The sequence below is a fragment of the Lepus europaeus genome, chromosome 8 (genome assembly GCF_033115175.1).
Source record: "Lepus europaeus isolate LE1 chromosome 8, mLepTim1.pri, whole genome shotgun sequence".
Lineage (NCBI taxonomy): Eukaryota > Metazoa > Chordata > Mammalia > Lagomorpha > Leporidae > Lepus > Lepus europaeus.
In genome coordinates this window covers 124,121,455-124,144,876 of record NC_084834.1, presented here as the reverse complement: position 1 = coordinate 124,144,876, position 23,422 = coordinate 124,121,455, and the positions used below count along the sequence as shown (strand labels likewise).

Genomic DNA, 23,422 nt, shown 5'->3' with positions numbered 1-23,422 from the left:
GGGATGGCACCACTGGCCTCCTTCCTTAACGCACCCGCAACTCTGTGAACTGCCGTGCTGAGTGTGAGCCGGAGGTCAGAGGCCTCCACCGGGCAGCAGGTGCGGTGTCATTGCTCCCACAGAGACCCGACCCACAATGTGCTCTTGGAAGCTTGGTTTCTGGGGGGGACGTCCTGAGCCCCTCAGCAGTGAGCTCCCGGGAGAGGTGGGTGCTGAGCACCCGAGCCATGTGGAGCAGCCTGCCCCGGAGCTCATTGTCACGGACACATTTGTGTGCGGGTTCCGGGTAGCCTGTGGTCTTCCCAGCTTTGGCTAGAGGTGGCGGTGAATAAAGTGTATGCCCAGTTCTTACTGTTTGATGGTACCAGGTGCTGCTTCATGGGAGAAAGGCTACTAAGGAAGATTTGTCAGAAATCACGGCCCAAATGCCTTTTTACCAGGGTGGGCACCAGAGCCGCTAGTGGTGTCTTCAGCATCACTAATTCATCCTGTGAGCTCCCATGCCCACTTTGTGTCAGGCCCTGTGCTGGCCCTTGGAGTTACAGAGCTCAAAGGTAAGACAACCTTTAATTACCCTTCAGGAGGGGCTCCGGGTTTGGGAAGAGATATCCAGAGGGCAGCCTGGGGCAGAGGGAGTGGGGCAGGAAGGCAGGGTAGGCTCCCCAGAGGTGGAGCTTGAGCCCACTCTGGGGGGACACATGTGGAGCAGGGGTCAGTTTAGTCAAGGCAGAGGCCTGTGGTTTTTCAACCAGGTCAGGTGAGGCAGGATGGAGGGGGATTGTGATGCTGTGACAGACAGGGACTGTTCTGTGCACAAGCTATCTCTACGCTGCATCTACCTGTTGTATCAAGAGCGCCAAGGCCCTATCTGCTGTCTGATTGGCTGTGTGGCTGGCAGGAGGATGCTGGTGGTCTGAGCTTATGCAGAAAATCTCAGCTCTCAGCGTGGATGCAGCAGAGCCAAGGGGTCCAGTGTCTCTCCTGCAGGGCTCCAAAACCATCCCCAAACCCAGAGGTGTTTGGAGAACATAAAACCTACCCACCCCAAAAAACCTCCAGCCCCCAGCTCCAGTGTGTGCCTTTCTGCTCGAAGGTTTGTGACTGCACTTCCTTGGCCAGCTGTGAAGGAAGCCTTCCTGACGTGTGGGAAACCTGTCCACGAAGAGCATCGTGACGGGGAAGAGCCGGAGAGAAACCGAGCTCAGGGAAAGGCATGCTGGCCTCCCTTCTTGTTGCCTGGTCCTAAACCATGGATGGGGGCTGGCGTTCTGCTGCAGTGAGATAAGTTGCTGCCTGCACTGCCGGATCCCATTTTGGACCACGGGTTTGAGTCCTGGCTGCACTGCTTCCTATCCAGCTTCCTGCTAATGCACCTGGGAAAGCAGCAGCAGATGCCCCGGGTATGTGGGCCTGTGCCACCCACATGGGAGACTCAGATGGAACTCCAGGCTACTGGCTTTGGCCTGGTCCTGCTATGGCTGTTGCAGCCATTTGGGGTGCGTGAACCAGCAGATGGAAGATCTCTTTTTGTCTCTATCACTTCAAAAACAAACAAAAACCCCATGGACCGTATTCCACATCAAACAGATGAGGGAGCCAAGTTTGGAGATAAAGAAATTGGAGAGTGAAGCAGTAGTGGGAACTGACAGAGGAACCATGGGATGGCCCATGTTTAACAAGAAATGTCATATAGGCTCTGCAGGGAGTGGGAAAGCCTCACAACGACCACTGTGCCTTCAGTTCCTTTGTTGGTCATGTGCGTAGTCTTCAACTGCTTCCAGAAGCGGCTTGCACTTACCATGAGATTCATAAACTAATGCAGACAGAATACACTTAAAAAATAGCCTAATAGCCCTCTTGGTGTCAAGAACAGCTGGTTATAGTAAGAATCCAGTATAAAAAATGGACCCTGGGTTTTACATTAGAGTTTCCTAGAAGCCAAAGCAAAAACATAGAATGGGGAAGTGGAGGCCTTTTGTCCCTGGCCACACTGAGTTAGAATGGTAGAAGTCGCCTAGCCCCACGACCTCCAGGTATGCAGAGGGACAGCCAGCGAAGAAGGGGTGTGTCCAAGTCGCAGGTGTCAACAGTGGCATGTCTCGTCTCACCATGCCCAATGACTAGCTTGCCTGGCTGGCCTGTCGGCTCTTCCCATGGACTGTGGTCAGATGAAAAAGCTTGTCTCGTGCCTTACCCTGGCCCTGCAGCCACTGTCCCTTTGCACAGACTCAGACTTAGGGGTGGATGTGCAGCAGGGCTGATCGGCAGGCCTCAGGTTCATCTTCGGCAGTGACTGGAGTGTGCCAACAGCAGCAGGATGACTTAGGTCCCCTGCAGGCTCCTGCTGCTCCCCACGCTCTGAGCTACTGGGGGCTCTCCCAGCAGATGCGGCACTGGGGCGGAAGCTTCCACATGGGCCCACACCTAGGATGGGGCTGATGTTGGCCACGGTGATGGCAAAGGGCCCAGCTGTGGGCTGACGCGAGGCCGGCTGCAGGGGGATGCTCTTCCCCTGTCTCCCAGCATGGGAGGTCTGTGGAGTTGCTGGGCTGCCTTCCTGGGGTGAGGACGCAATCCCCTCTGCGGTGGCACTGAAGTACACTGTGGTGCTCTCCTGTCCCGGCTGCCTACCTGCATCCCTCCTCTGTGTCCCAGGAACAGCCCCAGGTCCCCCCGTTGGGCTGTCCTCCCTCCCCTGGCCAGGCATGGCATCCCGAGGATCACTGGCAAAGGAGATGTAACTGGAGGTTTCCCAGGGGCCAGCCTCTGCCTTCCGGACACCTTCAGGCTCGGGGCCATTCTCTATGGCTGAGGGGTTGAGGATGGCCGATGGGAGCTCTGGCTGGGAGACCAGGGGCCTCCCGTGCAGGCTGCAGCGTGGACTCGATGCCCATGCAGGGGCACAAAAGCAGCCAGGACGGTCATCTCCAAGGGCCGCGTTGATCTTAGACACGTTTCCTGTTTTTAGGGCAAGCTTCACCAGCAGCCAGTGGTGGTGACTGAGGAATGAGTCCTCCCCAGAGATCTGGCCCCCCAGCCCAGCCTCTGGAGGGCCCGTCTCCAGGCTGGGGGGCTCCTCCAGACTTCTAAGCTCGTAACTCTCCCCTCGGCTCGGGCCCGACCTCTCTCCAGCGAGGGCCGCAGTGCGGGGTGAAGATGGTCTCTCTGCTTTCTCATCCCCTGCAACACCACAGCACTTCCTGACGAAGCCCTGCCAGACGTCTGTGGACTTTGGATGCAGCAGGCTGTAATAAATGACCAAGGAGACGCTGCCTGGAGAAAAGAAGAGAAAGGAGCTCAAGGCTGTGTGCTCTGAAGCTTCGCAAACAACACGTCAGTCCTGGAGCTCCAGCGAAACTGGGAATTTTAGGGGCAGTTAAGTAGGTTCTAGCTTCTGTCAGCTGCAAATAGTTCTAAACTGAAAATGAAATAACAGAGCTCAGCTGCAGTGACCCTATGCCTGCTTCCTTGAAGGCTGCGCCAGCTGAGTACTTGAGCTGGGTGCAGTGCATGTGTATGTGAGTGCACGTGTGTGAGATGTCTGGAGGGACATTCATCTGTGTGCACGCGTGTGTGAGATGTCTGGAGGAACGTTCATTGCACATGGCTGTGTGAGTGCACGTGTATGTGTTAGATGTCTGAAAGGAACGTTCACTGGCACATGGTTGTGTGCACACGTGTGTGAGACGTCTGGAGGAACGTTCATCTGCATGCACGCGTGTGTGAGATGTCTGGAGGATGTTCATCTGCACATGGCTGTGTGAGTGCACGTGGGTGTGAATGCACACGTGTGTGTGAGACATCTGGAAGAATATTCACCTGAGCGCATGTGGCTGTGTGAGTACACGCGTGTGTGAGAGGCGTCTGGGAGGAGTGCTCATCCTACTTTCAAATACTTCTAGGCCAAATACTCAGAATTTCACCATCCACACTCTGATTGATGGGTTCTTCCCAAGCCAGAGGATGCAGAGAGGTAAGAAATATCCTTAAAAACAAGCAGGACCTAGGCAGAGGTTAATGGTCTGTGTCCAAACCCTGTATCAAGGAATTTCCATGAGCAACAACAACACTTCCTTTGTGCATAAACATCTTAATCGCATTGTTGTCAGTTTAATTTATTTTGATCAGCAGTGTTGACTGCTGCAATAATTTCTTTAGCAGAGCGTTCCAGTAAGCCTCCCACGTTATTTCCAGTTTCCTGTTGCCCTGAATCGAGTGCCTGCATTCAGGGTGCGTGTTATAAACAGCACAAGACCTGAAATCAGTGCCGGGGCGAAGGCCTGAGGGCGCCAGGACAGGGCAGCCGGGGCCTAAAGGACACTCCCGGGGACCCACTCAGTGTCTGTGGGGGATGAGGACTGGGAGGGGGGAGCAGACAGCTGGTGAGTGGCAGGGCTTGAACTGGAGACATGGTGGTCCTCACAGCAGGCACTGCCCACATGATTTGTACATGCTGTCACCTCTCCCTGACAGTGAGACAGCTCCGCCAAGCCCAGGAAAGATGAACCACGCCCCCGATCAGCACTGATTCAGTGGCAGTAGACTTCCCAAGAGGCCGTGTCATCGTCACATGCAGCCCCCGCCGGCATGCAGAGGGTACTCAGTAGCTGACGGTCGAGGGAATCCAGGAAGGGTAGGGGCTTGGATGACACAGGAAGCCCGTTCTCCTTTGCACTGTCATTCCCCAGGACCTGCCTGAGGAGGGTTCCTACGGGGGCTGCGGCCGGCTCCACCTATTGGAAGGTGAGGGAACAGCAAGCTCAGCTCTCCCATGGCCGTCTGAGGACATTTTCCCTTCCTAAGCATTGTGCTCCCAGGTCTCTGCTGTACCTTCCATGAATCCAAAACTCTGTATCATACAGAGAGGTGAGGCCCCGCAGCTGGCAGAGCCCCTTCAGCACAGCCGGCCCACTCAGGCGAGCGTGAGCTGGGCGATAGAAGCTGGTCCTCAGCTTCCTCTGGGCCCTGTGTGTGCACAAACAGCTTGGAACTCAGCGCCCTGCTACTCAAGTGACTGTTCCAAGGGGGGCCATCCAGATGTGCCACAGACACAGCTCAGCCCTGGAAAGGAGGGAGTTGTGGATGCACAGAATAACCCGGATGGCTGCCGAGGGAGCATACCCAGCCCCCAGGGGCTGCAGATGGAGTGGTCCCCTCCACAGCACTCTCAGGGTGACAGCACTACAGAGACGGAGAAGGCATTGGTGGCTGGGAGTTGAGAAAGTGTTGGGGGCGCAGGTGAGAGGAAGTGGGCACTGTATAGCCCTGTGGTTGCAGAGTTCTCCCAGTCTTGACCATGTTACACCACCAAGCTGTGTAGCCATCCTAGTTTTACAAGCTGGTACCACTGGGGAAAGGGGTGATGGCTACAGGGACTCTCTACTGTATCTTTAAACTACAGCTATCTCACTGATGCTGTGGTACAGCGGGTTAAGCTGCCACCTGTGATACCAGCATCCCATATGGGCAATGGTTTGAGTCCCAGGAGCTCCACTTCCAATCCAGCTCCCTGCTATTGTGCCTAGGAAAGCAGTGGAGGATGGCCCAAGTACCTGGGACTTTGCTACCCACATGGGAGACCCAGAGGGAGTTGTGGGTTTTGTTGCAGCCATCTGGGGAGAGAGCCAGCAGATGGAAGACCTCTCTCTCTCTCTGTCTTTCCCTCCCTCTCTGTAATTCTGCTTTTCAAATAATAAATCTTAGAAAACAAAACAAAGCAAAACTGAGACTACCTCAAAGAAAAGGTTTGATTTGGAAAAGGAGGCCTTTGCTCAGTCACCTGGAGCTCTACAAGGCAAAGACCCAGGACATCTCATACAGAGAGGTCAGAGCTCGAAGCCCAGAAGGCCACAATTCATGGACCTTCTTCTCCCCACATGCTCAGTGTCAAGGTCATTCCCTTCCCTGCTCACGGCTGCTCACACCGGCCAGGCCAACCTCTGGTGCTGCAAGTGCAGAAAGGACCCTGCAGGCCTCACGTCCCGTTTCTCTGAGGCTCGGGCTGTCCCAAGTGAGCCTCAGTCACTTGTGTGAGCCACCTTGAGAGTGAGGGTGACCTGAGCAAGGTCGCTGGGGCGAGAGCAGGAGCTCAGGCCGAGAGTGGTGCCAGCAGGGACCTCTGCACTGGACCATGTTTCAGAAGCACAGGACTGCGTGGGACGTGCCAGGCACCGTGCTGGACAGTTCTAAGACAGGCCCCGGGGTAGGCCGATGGGTGAAGCCTGCTGAGAGAGGGGAGAGTGTCAGCATCAGCACAGCAGAGGAATCCCCCGCGGAGCTCGCGCTGACCGGTGCCTGGGCGGCTCGTTCATGGGCCGCGATGATGCCCTCAGGCTGCTGGCACTGTGCCAGTGCCCACGCTGGAGCTGGGTTGCATCCCAGCCCCACCACTTATTGAGTGTCCTGTCTTCTTGGAGTCACTAAACCTCCTCTGTGCCTCCCTTTCCTGCATTCAAGACTCACATGGGCTTCCATGACATCACAGGGCTCTGTCCCCCCTTGGAAACTGGCCTAAGGGCGATTTCCCAGCTCAGTCATTGTTGGGACAATCAGAGCCACTGCCTCTCCCATGTCAGAAACGATGGATCCATGGGCTGGTATTGTGGTGTAGCAGGTTAAGCCGCCACCTGTGACGCCAGCATTCCATATGGGTGCCTGTTCCAACCCTGGCTGCTCCACTTCTGATCCAAATCCCTACCAATGGCTTGGGAAAAGCAGAGGAATATGGCCCAGGTGTTTGGGTCCCTGATACCCTCGTGGGAAACCTGAAAGAAGCTCCTGGCTTCAGCCTGGTCCAGCACTGGCCGTTGTGAACATCTGGGGAATGAACCAGTGGATGGAAGACCTATCTGTCTTTCCCTCTCTCTCTGTAACTCTGACTTTCAAATAAATAAGTAAATTTTAATGAAAAAGAAACAAGAATACCAGCTTAGGGAAGGGGTGTGGATAAGCAGGCACCCCTGGGTCTTACCAGTCACAAATCCAGACAAGGCCCCCGCTACAGTCCACAGGCTGGTCTGTGATGCCTCCTGGAGAAAGTTAGTGGCTAGCAGCAAAAGGGCAGTGTTTTCCAGCAGCATCACCTGTGGGAGCAAGGGGTGGTCACCACCACACCTGGCCAGGTGCACGCCTGGAGGCTCTGGAGCTCCCCGCTGTTCCCTTCTGTCCCAGGGCCACTGAGAGTCGGCTCATTAAACTGCCCTGAGTTGTGTGTGCACTGGAAAGCGAAGTCCCCATCACTCATTTTCAGCTGTGTCCCTCCAGTCAGGGATGTGTCTGCAGAGTGTGCAGGGCCACTGAGCCCTGTAAGCTGGAGTCAGAGCCCCTCGTGACAACCTCCTAAGCGGTTTCCCTTCAAATAGTCCATTTGTCTTGTGGCCACCAGGTGGCAGCTGCGGCGCCTGCCTGGCGCTGGTCCAAAATGCTAAACTCATTCCTCAGCCTTGTGCTCCCTTCCTGGTTGGCTTATTAACTTCAGTTTCCGATTTTAAATATGAAAGCACACTTTTTATTAAAATGAATAAGAACAGTGTAATTTGTAGGTTATACAGGGGCTGCTTGACTTAAAGTGTGTTTGCGTCCCAATAAACCCGTTGTAAGCTAACAATCTTATGAGTCAAACGTGCATTTAATATGCCTGAGTGGCCCGATGTCAAAGCTCTTCTGAGCCTGCCCCAAAGGTGCCTGGAGCCCACCAGATCTCACTGTGGGACAGAGCCCCCTGACAGCTGCTTTATAGCAGCGCTGGGCTCTCGTCATGAAAGTGAGAACCCCTGGCTGCGGAGAAACCCCTGGAAAACTGAGAAAACCGCCCTGCAGCCACGGTAAGGTGGCCCAGCTGAGTTCCATACCCCAGGCTGAAGGTCTGTGGATGGCTCAGCCGGGTAACTCACTAGCTTCCTTTCAATCCTCGAAAATTCAGACAGGGGAAGGATCTAAGACAAGCTCCTCAGGATTCTTCTTTGTAACCCCGAGAACACCCACCCTCGTCACTTCTTTGGGCCCAGTAGGCAGCATTTCAGAGCCAAGTGCCACTGCCCAGCAGGGAGAGCTTGGGGCTGCTTCGCCCCACTCCCAACAGCTGCCCGCACCGCTGGTTTAAATTCCTATCACCTCTTTGCTGTCTTGGCTTGGTTCTGGCTGTTTTGCTTGCTGTCTGGGCAGTTGCTCTGCTGCCCCGTTGCCACGGCGATCTGCTCCCCCTGACAGGTGGGCCGTCACTCCTCATGTGCCTGCAAACAGCCCCTCAGGTCTCGGGACTCTGGGGTCCCCTCCCCGATAGCACGGGTAGCACTGCTGATCGGTTAGCTCTGATTTCCGTCCTCAGGGTCACCTTCCAACGTACTGTCCCCAACTGACACTCCACGGACAGTCTCCCTGTGGCCCGGCTCTCTTCAGCCTCCTCCGAGTCTCCTTCTGAGTGAGGCCGCCGAGAACAGCAGACCCTGGCACCCACGATCCAGCCACCTCCCGCACCAAGAGAACACGCACCAGCAGAGTCCCTGGCATGGCCGCTCCAGCCCCTAGGGGGTTCCTGCTGGGAAAATTTGTCAGCACAAACCTGGTGATGGCCGGGTAGATCCCCCCGGGGCCCCTTAGCACAGCTCCCTGTGCCTCAAAATGTCAGTCTTCTACCACCCACAGCATCCTCCCATGGAACTGAGCGCTGTCTCTGTGAGATCCAGGATGCAGAGCCCCTGCCCCAGCCGGTGGGGCCTGGCTCGCACCAGAGTCCATGTCCCAGGCCGTAGCCGCATAGGAAGTTTGTCTCTGCTCTGGTATCCAAAGAACAGGCCCAGGTAGGGTGCTCCTGTGAGCCACGTCCCCAATGTTTTGTAAATTTCCACCTCCCTGACTGCTCAGGCCCTGCCTCTGGGTCCCTTTGAAACACCAGGCTCCTCTGCAGAACTCAAACCCAACTCTTCCCTGAGCAGTAACTGCTGGAGACCCGTGCACCTCCCGCCACCTGCACCGACCCCAGATTCCCTGACCCTGCTCCTGCAGCACTGCCCGAATGCCCCAGCCCTGCCTGCCTTCTTCCTGGGAAAACTCGCTCACCCCTCAGCCCTTGGCTCCAACATCCCCTTCGCAAAGCCCTCCACCCTACCCTGCCCTGGCTCTGCCTTCTCTGCCTCTTCGTTCCCATGTGATGTCGAGTCTCTGATCCCAAAGGCTGCCCTGATGGCTTCTGAGCCTTGACCAGCTCACCCTGTGGTGTCTAATTCCATTTGTGGTCATGGAAGAAGCTGGAAGCAGCCCCCAGATGGGCAGAGGCAAGGAGCCAGGCCCTCTCATACTCAGAGCCATGCAGAGCAGAGGCCGGCCAGCCTCCACCTGGGCAGAGGGAGGTGCATCCAGGTCCTGTCTTTCCAACTGGGCCATTCAGCAGCACTACTTAAGAGGCCTCAGAAACACGGATTCCTGGCCCTGCTCAGGCCCGTGGAGCCAGGGTCTCTGAGGAGGGGCCTGGGAAACCGTGCTCTGGGAGGCGCTGGGTACCTCTGCAACCGGCCATATGAGGAGTGGCTGCACTGCAGGCCCCAACTCCCTCCCAGAGCCGCTGCCAGGCACGGTGGCCTGGTAGTTGAGGGCCATCATAGCATCATCCCAGCTGGATCTGACTGGCAGGTTGCCCGAGTCTTGTGTACAAGCCTCAGTTTCCTCACCTGCACAATGGGCTTCATCTAGCAATGAGCTTAGAACCATGGCTGACACTGGCTCTGACTAACGGCCAATGAGCTTAGAACCATGGCTGACACTGGCTCTGACTAATGGCTTCACGGTTATTCCCAAGGTCTGAACCCAAAAACGGGGAAGACACGGAGGCTGCACAGGACTGTAAATACAAAAAGCTCCACACGTTTGCTGAGTGAACACGTGAGAGAAGGACTGCAGTGGGGCTGTGGATGTGTTTTCCAGGATTTAAGCGAAGTGTTAAACCTTTTGATGTACTCCCAGCCTTTTCTTTCTTTCTTTTTTTGCTTTTGGAAGAAGAAAAAGAGCAGAAGAGATATTAAGTCTTTTGTTACTGATAGAACCCAGTGTCTGAAAGAAGGGACTTTCTGTGGGGACAAAGCTCTGGTGCCTCTACCAGGGACAGCAGTGCCTGTCGGGTGGAGGGGGTGCTGGGGAGAGGAGCTGGAATGTGGACGTGGTCTTCACCCCCGCATGGAGCTCCCCGGCTCTCCTGGGATCCTCCCCACCCCCGTGAGGGCACACAAGCAAGTCACAGTGGAGAGGGGACTCATCCAAGCCTGCTCACTGTGATTCATGCTCTCTGAGCACCGTCTGGAGCCCACGGCCAACCCGGTGCTTCCCCTGGGGCCTGGAGGTGAAATGTCCCCGCTCCAGGGGAGCAGCAGCCTAGCTGTGGTCAGTTCCCCAGGGGAGCCTTGGTCATTGCTGAGAAAGTGAACTCAACATAGGGATCGTGCCAAGGGCAGAGGGTGGGAGGGAGCCAGTCTCCCTCCAGGCCTCCCGTGAGCCCCTCTGGGAAGAGTTGGTCCCTGGCTCTTCAAGCGGGCCGACTCCGGCTGCCGGCGAGACCAGAGCCAGCTGGGCCATTATTGTGCGTCTCTTCCTCATCTCACTTCTGGCTCTCTTTGTACCTCCCTGCAGAGTGTTCCCTTGTTGATGTCTGCCCCTTCAGGTCATGCAGAAGCCCTGCCACTCCGAGCGTGCCCCCTCCTCAGCCCTGCCGCATGAAATGTGCATCACTGCCCTTGGTTCGCAGTTGTGGAAGCTGAGGCTTGGCAAGTCCTGTTAGGTCTGCCTGGCTCCGTGGCCACGATGCTCACCTCTTCCCAGACAGCAGCTGCTCCCCGCCTCCTACAACTGCCTGACTCTCCATCCTGCCCCTCCCCGAGTCTCTGCGTCTTTCCCCAGGACATCGGCCACTGATTCTTGATTATTGTGTGCCAAGCTATGTATGCCTGTCACTATATTTGAACTTCACAGCGACCCCAAAAGGTGGGTGGATCTCACCTAATCTTCATGGGAACAGTAGGAGGCAGGGGACTTATTCCCAAGGTGCTGATCAATAAGTAGGTTAGGAGAGTTTCAGATCTTGATCGGAGTCAGCAGGCGACTGCGACGGGCCTGAGCCAGCCTGACTGACTCTCAAATCCACGCCCAGAACCCCTGGCTCTGTTGTCTGTCCTGTGCCGTTGCCATCCGCCTCCACTCGCACCTTCCAGCACAAGTGTCTCTGGCCAGCCCAATGGGAAATGAGGCTGGGGAGTGTCCACGAGCCCCATTTCTCCTCTCCTGTCATCTATCTTCCTGTAGCCTGTCTTCTGTTTTGGTTATTGAGGTGTATGCTTATCTACCAAATGGGACTTTAAAAAAAAAAAAAAACAACAAAAAGAGGCAGAAATCTCTTCTTCAGGACTAGAAGCAACCTGAACACAGGCACTGGGCGACCTTTATGTTTCCCACAACTGGCTTGGCCCTTGCCTGGAACTTGGTAATGAGCACACGATAAAAACTGAGTTGATGACCAAGGACGTGGTGTAGACGGCCTGGTACAGTGGCATTCCCGTGGCATTTAACAGCTGGAAGACATCACCATATACAGTGACTGGCAGCAACTGGATGTCAGGCCACTAATTTTCAGAGTCTCATCTCTGTTCAAAACTAATTGCTTTGGGAATTTCTACTACAACTAAGCTACTCCTTCTTCCATAGACATGTGCACATGAGCACACACATCATGCACGCATGCTCACCCACAAGCCCTCCACATGCTGCAGACACCATGAAAACTAGAACCGCACTTGCCATGTAGAACGTGACCATCCTGTTCCTGGAAGGGCTGTCCCAGAAGTTGAGGTAGCAGAAGACGTACACGGCGCCCACGAGCAGGTTGAACAGCTTCCAGTGGCAGGTGCTGTCGATGATGTCACTCTGCTGGGCCACCAGCCAGAACGTCATCCCCAGCCAGTGGGCACCTGGAGAGGGGCCGGCCACAGAGGTCAGGGCCCAGCAGGGAGCCGGGGGAGGGAATGAGGGGAGGACTCAGACACCAGGGCTGGGGGCACCCTTTCTGATGAGACCACAGCTGACTCAGCATCCAATCAGTGACCTCAGAACCCAAAGAGACCAGGATACTTCATCTTCGCCTGTGGGGTCTCACCTGGTCCTTGCCAGGGGTATTCGAGCCACAGTGGAGATGTCAGTGACTCGTACCAGATGTTACGCTTTTATGCCCTTTTGGCTCCAGAAAGTGATTACAGAGGCAGTAATAAAGCCAATTGTCTACTATTTTAAAATTATTACTCCAGGAACTAAAAAATCCCACACCCAAAGGAAAGAGCTTCAAGTGGCCCTGCTGTAATTTTTAGTTCTGTTTTAAGATGAATAATAATGTTCTAGAGTTCAAGCTGAGTTTTACAACAAATGAATAAAAAATTGCTAATCTCTTTTTTTTTAGGAGCATAGTTTTTCCCAGAAAAAAAATCCCAGAAAATTCTCTCTTCATCTACTAAGAGAATTAAACATTTGCAGGGTCCCAGGGCCAGGTTTTCCCCAATGTCCCCAGTTCTCCTAGAACTAGCGTGCTTGGTTCCTTCATGCCCCGCAGGAGACCGGGCTCCTTGGCAGGGACCCAAGGTCCCATCCAGGCGTCTCCGTGCCATCACCTGTGTGGGGCTGCACTGAGGGGTGAGGGAGCTTGGAGCTGTCGTAGTTGAAACAGAGATGTCAGATCCTTCAGCCAAAGGGAAGAGGGTGCTCCCGGAGCGCATGGGTCGTACACAGCAGCGCTGTGTGACACTCGCAGGGGGTCTGAACAGGTGGGGACCTGTGACTCCCTCTTGCAGTGACAGTTTGCTATAGAAACAGTCTGCCGAGGACCCAGCAGTCCTTTGTGCGGCCTCAGGCCCCTGAGCTGGCTGGGAGAGCCAGCGCGCATTCCTTCCCGCCCTGGACACTCCCTGCGTGCTGGAGTCTATTCCTCTGTGCCTCTGAGTCTGGGCTGGCCTTGACCCCTTTGACCAGAAGAAGTGATGTGGACTTAGCTCCCCGTTTACCTGCCAAGAGTGGGGGCTAAGCCAGGCTGAAGCCAGGAGCTAGGAACTCCATCTAGGTCTCCATGTGGGTGGCAGGGGCCTGACTACCTGAGCTAGCACCTGCCACCTTCCCAGGGTACACATTAACAGGAAGCTGGATCAGAGGTGGGGCCATGAACCAGGCCCTCGGAGACGGGTGTGGCCTCCCCAGCAATGGCTGTGTCAAATGCCTCCCCTGGGCCTGCTGTTTCCACTTCCTCTCTCTTGGAAAGCTCAGCTGTCAAGGATGAGTCCAGGTGGCTTGGCCGAAGTGAGAGGCCCCGAGAAGTCATGAGCATGAAGACGCTATCTGTACATGCAGCCCTCGCACACCTCCCTGTGAGTCTGGACACTGCTTCCCTTCTGCAACCACACGGACCCCCAAGCAAGAACTGGGCAGAGCCCAGGCAGCACCCAGGACCTGTCTTGGTGGCCATGAAGGCCCTCAGATGTAGGGGGTCTTGTTACACAGGGGAGCAGGGTGTCTTGTTTTGGGGCGGACAGGGGGTGTCCTGTTATATAGTTGGGGGGGGGTGTCTTGTTATACAGCAGTGCACAAGCAGATCTAAGCTCTCCTTACCTCCAACCACCAAAACCCAAGCACCGTACGCTTTGCAGAACAGAACCAGCGTGAGGATGCGGGCTCCCAGCATGCCCATCCGCCACAGCTGCTGGCAGAAGAGGGCAGTCCACGGCATGGCCCAGTGGTGCAGCTTCATGGCACCCAGGAGATGAGTGTAGGACACCAGGGCCCAGGACAGCGAGGACCAGGCAAGCAGGGCACTCACCCCTGGAAAGGAAGCAGACACAGCCATCCCTCAGGTCCCCAGGCAACCAGCACGGGAGGACTGACTCATGGCGTTCCGGCCACGTCCAGTCCCTTAAGGAAACCTGGTTGTGCAGGCGCCTCCCTCACCAAGCACCCTGAGTGTGGGTCTTGTCAGCACTCTGTGCACAGACACACATGGCCACGCCCGGGAAGAGAAGAGGAAGCACAGGCAGAATTCCCACTGCACAGGCCTGCTCTGTTCCGTGCCCTTTAGCGAAGGCATCCTGGCCCCTAGCCCCCTGAGCCCTCTTACCCAAGCCTGGTTTAGAGACAGCAGACCCTGTAGGGCTCCGAGCATGGCTGCAGCCCTTGTGCACTCCGCTGTTGGCCCCATGTGAAGGAAGCTTAAGGAGAGAACCAAACCCAGGCCATCACACTGCACAGAGAGGGAGGGCAGGGGAGTGCAGGGGTGCCTGCCGCCACTCTGCAGAGGGACGAGGAGTCTGCAGACATGGCAAACAGAGGCAGGGCTCTTACCCCCAAGCAGCCTTCCTGGGGGTATTTTAGGGGAGATTTAGACTCTGCACAATTTCTACCTCACGTGCTGACTTTGGCACTTAAGCCCCAGGAAGGATGCCAAGGCTCCGTGAACTCATCGCCAAACACCTTGGGCTTGAGCTTGGGGGCCCTGATGGTCCCACGCTGGGGAAACCTTAGCCAGGAGGGTTCCTGTTCCCCTCCCCGCCCCACGGAAGTCAGAGTCTGGCCCCTTTGATGAAAGTTACTCACCTGGCACGGGACCTGTGAAGTCTAAGGCTAGGAAAATGTATGCTTGCAGCAGCAGGTGGGGCCCGGTCTGTAGCAGGGCCTCCAGGAGCCGGAGGGCGGCCAGGTCAGCCTCCTGCAGCCACAGCGCACCCTGGCGGGCAGTCTGCCCCTCCTCTGACAGAGCAGCTTGCACGGTGTCCCAGTGCCTGCAGCAGAGCAAGGTGCCATGACACAGAGCCAGACGGCGAGGGCCTGTACTAGGAGGCCTACCTAAAGACCCCCGAGTCCATGCTGGAGTGGCCAGGAGGCCCTGGCGAGGCCGGCTCCAAGCCATGGACTTCAGTTGTGAAGGAAGCGCCTGAATCTTGGGGTGCACATCTTCCCCAGCCAGGACTCGACGGGGGCGGCAGGACACGGGGTGCTTTCCCTGAGCCAGTGCTGCTGTGTGACAAGGGAACTGGGACAGACGGCACAGCCAGGCTTGCAGGCTGCCTGGACCCGGGCTGGGAGTGGGTTGCTTCAACAGGTGTGCGTTGCAAGGTGCCCTGTGGGCTCTTCTTAGGGCACAAGGATGAAGAAGCCTTGTCTGAAGGCTCACAGTGCAGAACTCTGTGTGCCACCGAGACCAGACGGGGAAGAAGTACTGGGGTTCTCCTTGTGGCCAGTGGGAGACCCAGGCAGCTGTTGTGGGATGAGCTGCCCCAGTGAGGTGTATCAGGGCCCTGAACTGCAGGCCAAGGATTTTGACAGAAGTATGTATGCTGTTCAGGGTGTGAGATGAATGTGTGTGTGTGTGAGTGCCTTTGTGTAGAGTTTATGTATATGTGCACACACAAGTGTTTGTATGTCTGTGGTGCTTATGCCCATGTGCAGCACACATGTACACCTGTATATGTATGTATATTGTACGGTGTTTGTGGAAATGAGCACAATACATGTATATGTATGCACATGCATGTATTATGTATGTCCACCCAGGCAGTGTTTAAATGTGCACATCTCATGCCATCTCCAGATAGATTTGCAGGCTTAGATAAAAAAAACTTTTGGTGACATACGGCACTAGACTAGAAACAAGAAACCTAAGTAGTAGAAAGTAACTGTCTTTGTTTAAACAAGTTGTTGTGAATATTGCATTCTCTTCAACAGTCAGACTTAACAGTAATGTAGTTTATATTATGTGACATTAAAAAAAGAATATACTGTGTTTTAAATCCTTTCAGTTTTTCTAAGCAACTTTACTTAAGGGGGTTTATGTTTGGTTTTCCAGCTGTTAAATTCTGCATTTTATTTTGAAGCGAAAGCGATCCATTACTAGGCAAGTCAGGATTGTGGGAAACAATTGTTTTGGCTCCTCCTACAGGCACGTTTGCTGAACTGCAATTTGCAAAGCTGGGATTTGCTACGAAGTGTTTTCCTTGTAAGAACTAAGAACTGCTGCACTCTACTTTTCTTTCAAAGCTCTCCTCCAAGGAAGGACATTTCTGTTTTGTTTTTTTTTTCAATCTCAGAAACATTGCAAACCATCCGGTTTCTTGTGCTTGCCCTGGCTGTTATCAGTTACATCTAGTTACCGTACGTTCTGGCTGTATCTTATGTTCTAATATTGTGTCCCTTTTCCCCACTTCTTTTTTTTTTGTCCTTTTAAATTATGTGTACATTGTTTAGTCACTTTAACTTTTGAAAAATGAGAATAGATGTGCATGATCAGTATTTTTTCCTAATTTCTAATTTTCACATCTCATATCCCTTATCCATACCAGGTCTTTGACATGTGACAGGAAATCATGGCTTCACTGGAGAAGCTGTTGAGAGCACTCGGGAAGACAAGGGCAGTGTGAACTTCGACAGCTTCAGGTCTCGGGGACTCCCTGCCTACAGTGGAGGCACTGGACTAGATGGGACTGGAGCCCCCGGAAGGCAGAGGCACCTGACAGTTACTCCAGAAGCTCTCTCAAGTAGGTGACACTGACTTAGCTCTCAATAACTATGATTCAGTCTTTCAATAGGCCGTCTGCCCTTGAGGGCTCATACTTTATGACTATGGTGTGGTCAAAGCCAAGTACAGACCCATGGCCCTTCTGGTTTTATTGCTGGGCTGGGCTGAGCAGGAAAGGGCATGAAAATGGCAGCTGGTGCTCGGCGGAGGCGCTCACTGCCAGAAAAAGGCCGCTGCCCGCTGCCTTCTCCCAGGAGCAAGAGTGGCTCCCTTTCTGAGCGTCACTGTGAGGACACAGAAGCCCAGCTGTGCCTGAAACGGCTGAGCTGCAAAGTACGCCTTCAGAGACGCTGCTGCGCCCAGCTCAGGTGGCTGCTCCATGTCCTCTCTGAGGCAGCCTCTCCCTCTGACCTGAGCTTCTGCCCCGGGTGGGGCGGGCGTCCGCCATGGCTCACTGCAGCTACGTGGGGTGCGTGTACCCCCCGAGGGAGTCCTGGGAGCAGCCTGAAGCACAGATGCTGGAACAGACAGCCCCATCTGCAGCACCCCCCCAAGCCCTGGGTGTCTGCAGTACAGCAGCCTCAAAGGCTTCACTTCCCCCTTTCCAAAGTTCCCTCCAAGCCCCCGGACTTAGGGGGCAGCAGAGAGCTGAGAGGTGCTGTGTGTGTAAATTCACTGCTACCTCTCTTCTGACAACTCTCTGTATCCAGGGGCCTGGGGACCTCAGACAAGCCACCCGCTGGGCCTCACACCCATCCTCCGATGGGTTTTTATGGGAAAGAAGTAGCCCTTGCTCCCAGATGACTTCTTCCTGCGACAGTGTCACCAGGGAGGCCTCACTGTCTGGTCTGTGTTCATTGCATCGATGCCACCAGCCTGGACTGAGGGAACTGGTGTTTCCTTGAAGCTGCCTCAAACAAGTTGCTTTATATGGATCCAAAGGCCTGACCCCAAATTGAAACAACAGCAAGTGGAAGGTGACTGAAGACCGGAGAGAGCTCTCCCATCTTCACAAAGTCACAGCTGTGTCCAGTAAGAGCCCCTGACGTCAGAGACCCTCCAGAAGCTCTGGCTGGACCAGCAGATGCCGGAGTCAAGCAGGGGGTGACGTGCGGGCTCTGAACATCCTTTTAACCCTAAAATCCCATGACCTGGGAAATGCACTCTGATGACTGTGTCCCAGGGTGACAGGAGGCTGGTGCTGCTTACCGCTTCCAGATGCCGAGCTGCAGGAGGTGCAGCAGCAGCAGCAAGTGATGCCTGGGGTGCCCGTCTGCTCGAAGCCACAGGTAGCTCAGGCCCTGGGCCAAGAAGCCGGGCAGGAGGACAGACAGGGCCAGCCAGCCCCACAGGAGCCGTCCAGTCACGAGGTAGTAGACGGCAGCGCAGAGCCCTGGAGGGGAGAGGAGAGGAGAGGTGGGTGGGTTATCAGAAGAGGGAGGGAGACTGTATGGCGAACATCCCTAGGTTTTCTGTACACTACAATATGCTGACCTCTTAACAAACCACTGTAGCTGGGAAGAGACAGCCCCTCCTTGCCAGCCAGTTCTGCCCTCTGCAGTGTGTCCTTGATGCAAACCAGCCAGTCCAGAGACACTCTCTGGCCCCAGGCCCCAGCAGGTGATATTCCTCTGCTTGGCCCTTCCAGGGCCAGGGACCAGGGAACTTGGGGGCCCCTGTAGCCCAGAGTCAGTGACAGTTGTTCAGATGGGCCCATCCCACTTTCCCCAGAAACCTCAGCAAAAGCTCTGGCTTGAGCTTCCCCTTGCTGCTGTCTCCTCTGTGGCCACACCTTGATTGGCCATCTCATAAATGAAGCAAAGCTCAAAACAGTACCCAACCAACACAACAGCCCCCCCACCGGGAGCCCTGCAGGGTCTGGTCTGTAAGTCGGAGCTGCTGGGTTCTGGACAACGGGGTGCCCTGGTCTGTGCCACCAAAAGCAGCGTGACCTCTCTGGGGACTGCTTTGTTTCACGATGGCAGGGTGCAGTGACACAGTGGAGACAGGGTCCACACTCCACAGTCACCCTGCCAGGTCTGTGCCACTATTGTTCCAGCTGCTTCCTGGCCTCCTCAAGACCCCCATGGTGGTGAAGCTGGGCCCTGACCTAACGCCTTCGGTGTGGGCTTCATCAGGCGCAGTGTCTCTCCTTCAGCTTGCACTTTCTCTGCACAGAGTAACTCGGGAGACCAAGGGGCTGTGCAGGGTGGATCTAAGTCAAGATCCTGAATCAGCAAGACCCAAACTGCCCTACAGCTAACATCTCAGGGCCAGCCTCTGTTCTGAGCACTTTGCAGGAACCCAAAGGCACACCCAGTCCACCCTCAGACCCAGACTCCTGGGAGCTGGCCTGACCAAACCGAGGGAGGCCTGTGAGCGCTGGGGACCAACCAGAGGCCCAGCTACCTAGAGTTCACGCCCCAGTCAGCCCTCACTCTCATCCCTTAGCCCCTCAGGGAGCTCAGGAGTTGAGCGCAGCACTATGCAAGCGTGTCAGGGGGTGCGGGGTGCGGTTCCTTGCAGCCCATGTGGTGGTGGCGGTACCAGGAGCACCAACACACAGTGTTTCGGGTTGCCATTCCCATATTAAAGGTGAAAGTGGCCAGACCCACACAAACTGCTGCTTGGGGGTACAACTGGCCCTCCGGCACCTCGGCGAGGGGGCAGGGCCCCGCAGCCTGCCCCCGCCCCGCAGGGTCTGTTTCAGCTTTTCCCGCGCAGGCGCAGCAGGCGCTTAGGGACCCTCCCGCGCGCGTCCTAACCACAGCTGGGAGCCAGGGCCTGCTGGGGTCCCTGAGACTGTGCGCCTTGGGGAGGCGGCGCTGAGCCCGGGGGATCTTGATGGTGGAGCCTCCTTAAGTGCCTCTCGTTCCTGGCTTCCGCCGGGAACTTTGTCCCGGCGCAGCGGCCCGGCGATGGGCGGCCCGAGACGGTTACAAAAGCGTGGCCATCTTGCTCGCCTGGGCAGGCGGGGGCTGGGCTCCTCGCGGCCCTAGGGGTCCCCAGCGGGCAGCGTCCGGACGTGTCCTATCCCCTACTCTGCCTGAGGTCCCTCCCCGTCCATGTGCGGCGCGGAGGACGCCCCCACGCCCGCGCGCGCTGCATCTTGCGGAACTTTTGCGGCAGGAAAAGGCGGGATTCGCGCCCTCCCACTCCGCGGGGGTCCTCCGCTGAGATCTTGCGGGGGAGGGCCCATGGGGGGGGAGGGAAGTCATGCATACATTGGGGGGGGGGTCCCATGCATCTGTAGAAGAGCCGCGTGGATAGGGGCAGTCACGTATCCGCGAGCATCCGCCAGGATAGGGCTAGGGAGCCCCGGTGCAGCGGCGCTGCGCGCAGCCGGAGCAGCCCGCCCGCGCGGGGAAGGGGCGGCATTGCGCCTCAGGCGCTGGGGTCGGGTGGGTGGGGATCGTGGGGGTGGGGAGTGAGCCAAGGCCCGCGCCTGGCCCCAAGTTGCGCCGCACTCACGCGCGCTCTGCTCGGCCGCCTGCAGCAGGGCCGAGAGCCCCAGGAGCCCCGCATGCATCCTCCGCGCCCGCCGCCGCCTGCGCCCGCCCCTTCCCCTGCCCGCCGCCCCGAGCCGGGGAGGCTTCCGGTGGAGACCCGACTGTGGGAGGCTTTTCGCCCAGCACCAGCAGGCGTGCGCCTGGTTCTGGTTTACTCGGAGACGCTAGCGGGAGAGGGAGGGAGGCAGTGGGGACAGGTTCCTAGTGGGGAAAGTCCAGCCCGGGCCGGCGGCTCAAGGGTGGCGAAGTTCCTTCTGTGCTGTTCCTCAACGTGTGAGAGGCTGGGAGCGCGCTCCTGGTTAGGGCTGCTGGTGGGTAGATGGCTCCTGTTAACCGCTACTCAGAGGGTGCCTTTACGGGAGGAGTTGGAGTTAGACTCGGCAACAGGGCCTTTTCGAAATCCTACAGTTGTGCGACTTGAAAACACAGGCCATGTTGAGGGGCATCTTGATGTGCACAGTACCCACAAACACACCCAGGCTGTGCCCCCCAAAAAGACTTGTTCCAATGTGCCCCAGGGTTGATCAAGATGGTACTGTGCGGATTGGCTCAGAGCATCCCATGTGCGTGCCGAATGGAGACCCGGCTGCTCCACTTCCTACCCAGCTCTCTCTGCTCATGGCTTGGGAAAAGCAGCGGAAGATGGCCCAAGCGTTTGGGCCCCTGCTGCCACGTGCGAGACCCGGATGGAGTTCCTGGCTCCTGGCTTTGGCCGGGACCCCTTGCAGCCATTTGGGGAGTGAAACAGCAGATGGAAGACCTCACTGTCTCTCCTTTGTAATCCTGCCTTTCAAATAAAATAAATGAAAAAAAAAAATTTCTCCTGGGACATCTGAGCCAGCAGCCTTCAACAGGTTCATGGAACTGTGTATTGTGAGAAAGCTAGCCACAATTCCACAATTCCGCAGTTTTTTTTTTTTTCCACCAAAATAAATTTGCCTTTTAATTTCATTTTCCAGATGTGTTTATATGAAACGGTTATCTGGCACTTGTTAAAATGGTAAGGTACCTTTCAGGATGGATTCTGTAAATGCAAGAACACCGCATCCAAACTTAGATGTAAAGGAGTTTGCAGCTGGGTCGGAGGAGGGGTGGAGAAAGGTTCAACTGGGAATTTGAGCAAAAGTGGGGGTTCACAGCCAAGGATTAGACTGGTGCTCTTGGGATGGAAATTGCTGCGAGGCGGTGCCAGGTGTGAGGGGTGCTGGCAAAGCTGACGTGTTGGTCAGCTTGGTGTTACCGCAAGGAAACACTCGCGTAGCCTGCTTACGGAGAAAAGAGGTTTTTGAGCCCAAAGCTTTGGAGCTTCAAGGGCATGGTGTTTGTGTCACCATTTTGGTGAGGACCACATGGTGAATGGCAGTGGCACTGCCAGGGGTGCCTGTAGGGCAAGTGGACACATCACCCAGGAGCAGAGAGAGAGCGAGCTGGAAGGGGCTGATCAGGTGTACAGCTCTCTCTTGAAGACCTGCTAAGGAGTCCCATGGAGTCCCCCAGGGACCTGAGTACTGCCCACTAGACTCTGTCTCTTAGAATGTCCACATCACCTCCCATGAACACTGCCCTGGGGACCAAGTATCTAGTAACAATGAATCCTCAGGGAGACTCAAACCACACCCAAACTATGGCACCTGACCGAACGGTATAGTGCTGAGGAAAGGCCAAGGTGACTGAAGGTCCCAGGGCAGGCAGTGAGGTGGGTGGAGATGAGGAATTCTGTCAGATAGGGAGGGTGATCAGATGGCCAAGGCAGAGATTCTGTTGAGGCAGAGTTAGTGCTGCAACTAGGCCCCAGAGGGACAGAGGCCAGCAACTCAAGGTTGGACCTGGCCAAGCAGAGAGCTTAGTGGGACCTCGCTATAGCTGGTCAAGGACAGTCTTGGTCATGTATGGTACCTATCTAGTGTTCATTCTATCTACCTACCTACCTATCATCTATGTATTATCTACTTATCTATCATCAAACTATCAATCTATCATCTTCCTGCCTATTATCTACCTATCTGTCTCTATCTATCATCTATCCACCTAATATCTAACAAGTACTTGGGCCTTGGCTATGCATGTGAGAGACCTGGAAGAAGTTCCTGGCTCCTGGCTTCTGTCTGGCCCAGTAATATTTGTAGTGGCCATCTAGGGAGTGAACTAGTGATGGAAGATCTCTCTCTCTCTTTCTCTCTCTCTGTCTGTCTTTTCCTCTCTCTCTGTAACTCTGACTTTTGAATAAAATAAATTTTTTAAAAAGAAGAAATGGTGTATATCATGGTGATGGCGAGGCTGGGAACTTTCACTCCAGAAGCAGGTGATTAGCCAGCTCTTTGTCCTTTTATTTTTTGGGATGGGATAGGTGGAAGGGTTTTCCAGAGACAGCCTGGAGCAAAAGGCATTCACTGCTTTCTGTGGGATCTTTCTGCTTTGATCACTGCTTACTTAATTAATCCTGCAGTAGAAAATCCCACCGTCAAAGAATTTTCTGTCTTGAAGGATGCAGGTGAACATAAAACTCTAATGGTTGGTTTTCTATTTAATAAAATTAATCTACAAAATTAGATATCTTGGTTCTACCCTTCAGTTTTTTTCTTAAGATTTATTTATTTGGGAGGAGAGACAGAGAGAAAGGTTCAGTCCCCAAATGGCAGCAAAGGCCAGAGCTGGGCCAGTCTGAAGCCTGGAGCTTCTTCTGAGTCTCCCATGTGGCTGCAGGGGCTCCAGCACTTGGGCCATTTTTACTGCTTTTCCAGGCTGTTAATAGGGAGTTGGGTCAGAAGTGGAGCAGCCAGGACTTCAAGCAGCATCCATGTGGGATGCAGGTGCCTCAGGCAGAGGCTTAACCTCCTATGCCATAGCACTGGCCCCTGCCCTGCGGTTTTAATGTTATTTAAATTATTTGAAAAAGAGAGAGACAAAAGGAAAGAAGGATGGGGAGGGGGGGAAGGGATAGAGGGAGAGAGAGAGAGGAAGGGAGAGAGAACCAATCTGGGTCTCCCATGCCAGTGGCAGGGACCAAGGACTTGAGTCATCACCTACCTCCTTCCCGGATGTGCATTAGCAGGAAGCTGGAATCAGGTGGGAGCTGGAACTCAGTCCCAGGTACCTAATGTGACATGTGGGCATTCTAAGCAGAATCTTACTACAAAGCAGTAAAAAAACAAAACAAAAACAAAAGAAATGAAATCTGGTCGTTTGCAACAAAATGGATGCAACTGGAAGACATCATACTTAGTGAAATAAGCCAGTCCCAAAGGGACAAACACTGTATGTTCTCTCCCTGATCTGTGATAACTAATGGAACACCTAAAAGGGAATCTATAGAAGTGAAATTAACACTTCAAGATGCGGTGACTTTGAACAGCCCTTGTCTCCACTGTTGAGGAACAGTTTTTTTTTTTCA

The 23,422-nt window shown here is 55.1% G+C and overlaps 1 protein-coding gene across 1 annotated transcript; it reads right to left on the bottom strand.

Moving 5' to 3' along the window:
- Nucleotides 1-1,379: 1,379 nt before the first annotated feature.
- Nucleotides 1,380-20,051, bottom strand: XKR5 (XK related 5). Its single transcript, XM_062199310.1, has 7 exons — nt 19,994-20,051; nt 17,732-17,915; nt 14,605-14,789; nt 13,627-13,836; nt 11,779-11,948; nt 6,971-7,082; nt 1,380-3,273 (listed from the first exon to the last, which is right to left on the bottom strand). The coding sequence occupies exons 1-7, from the start codon at nt 20,049-20,051 to the stop codon at nt 2,165-2,167; spliced, it is 2,028 nt and encodes a 675-aa protein (XP_062055294.1). The 3' UTR covers nt 1,380-2,164.
- Between the last annotated feature and the right edge of the window lie 3,371 nt (nt 20,052-23,422).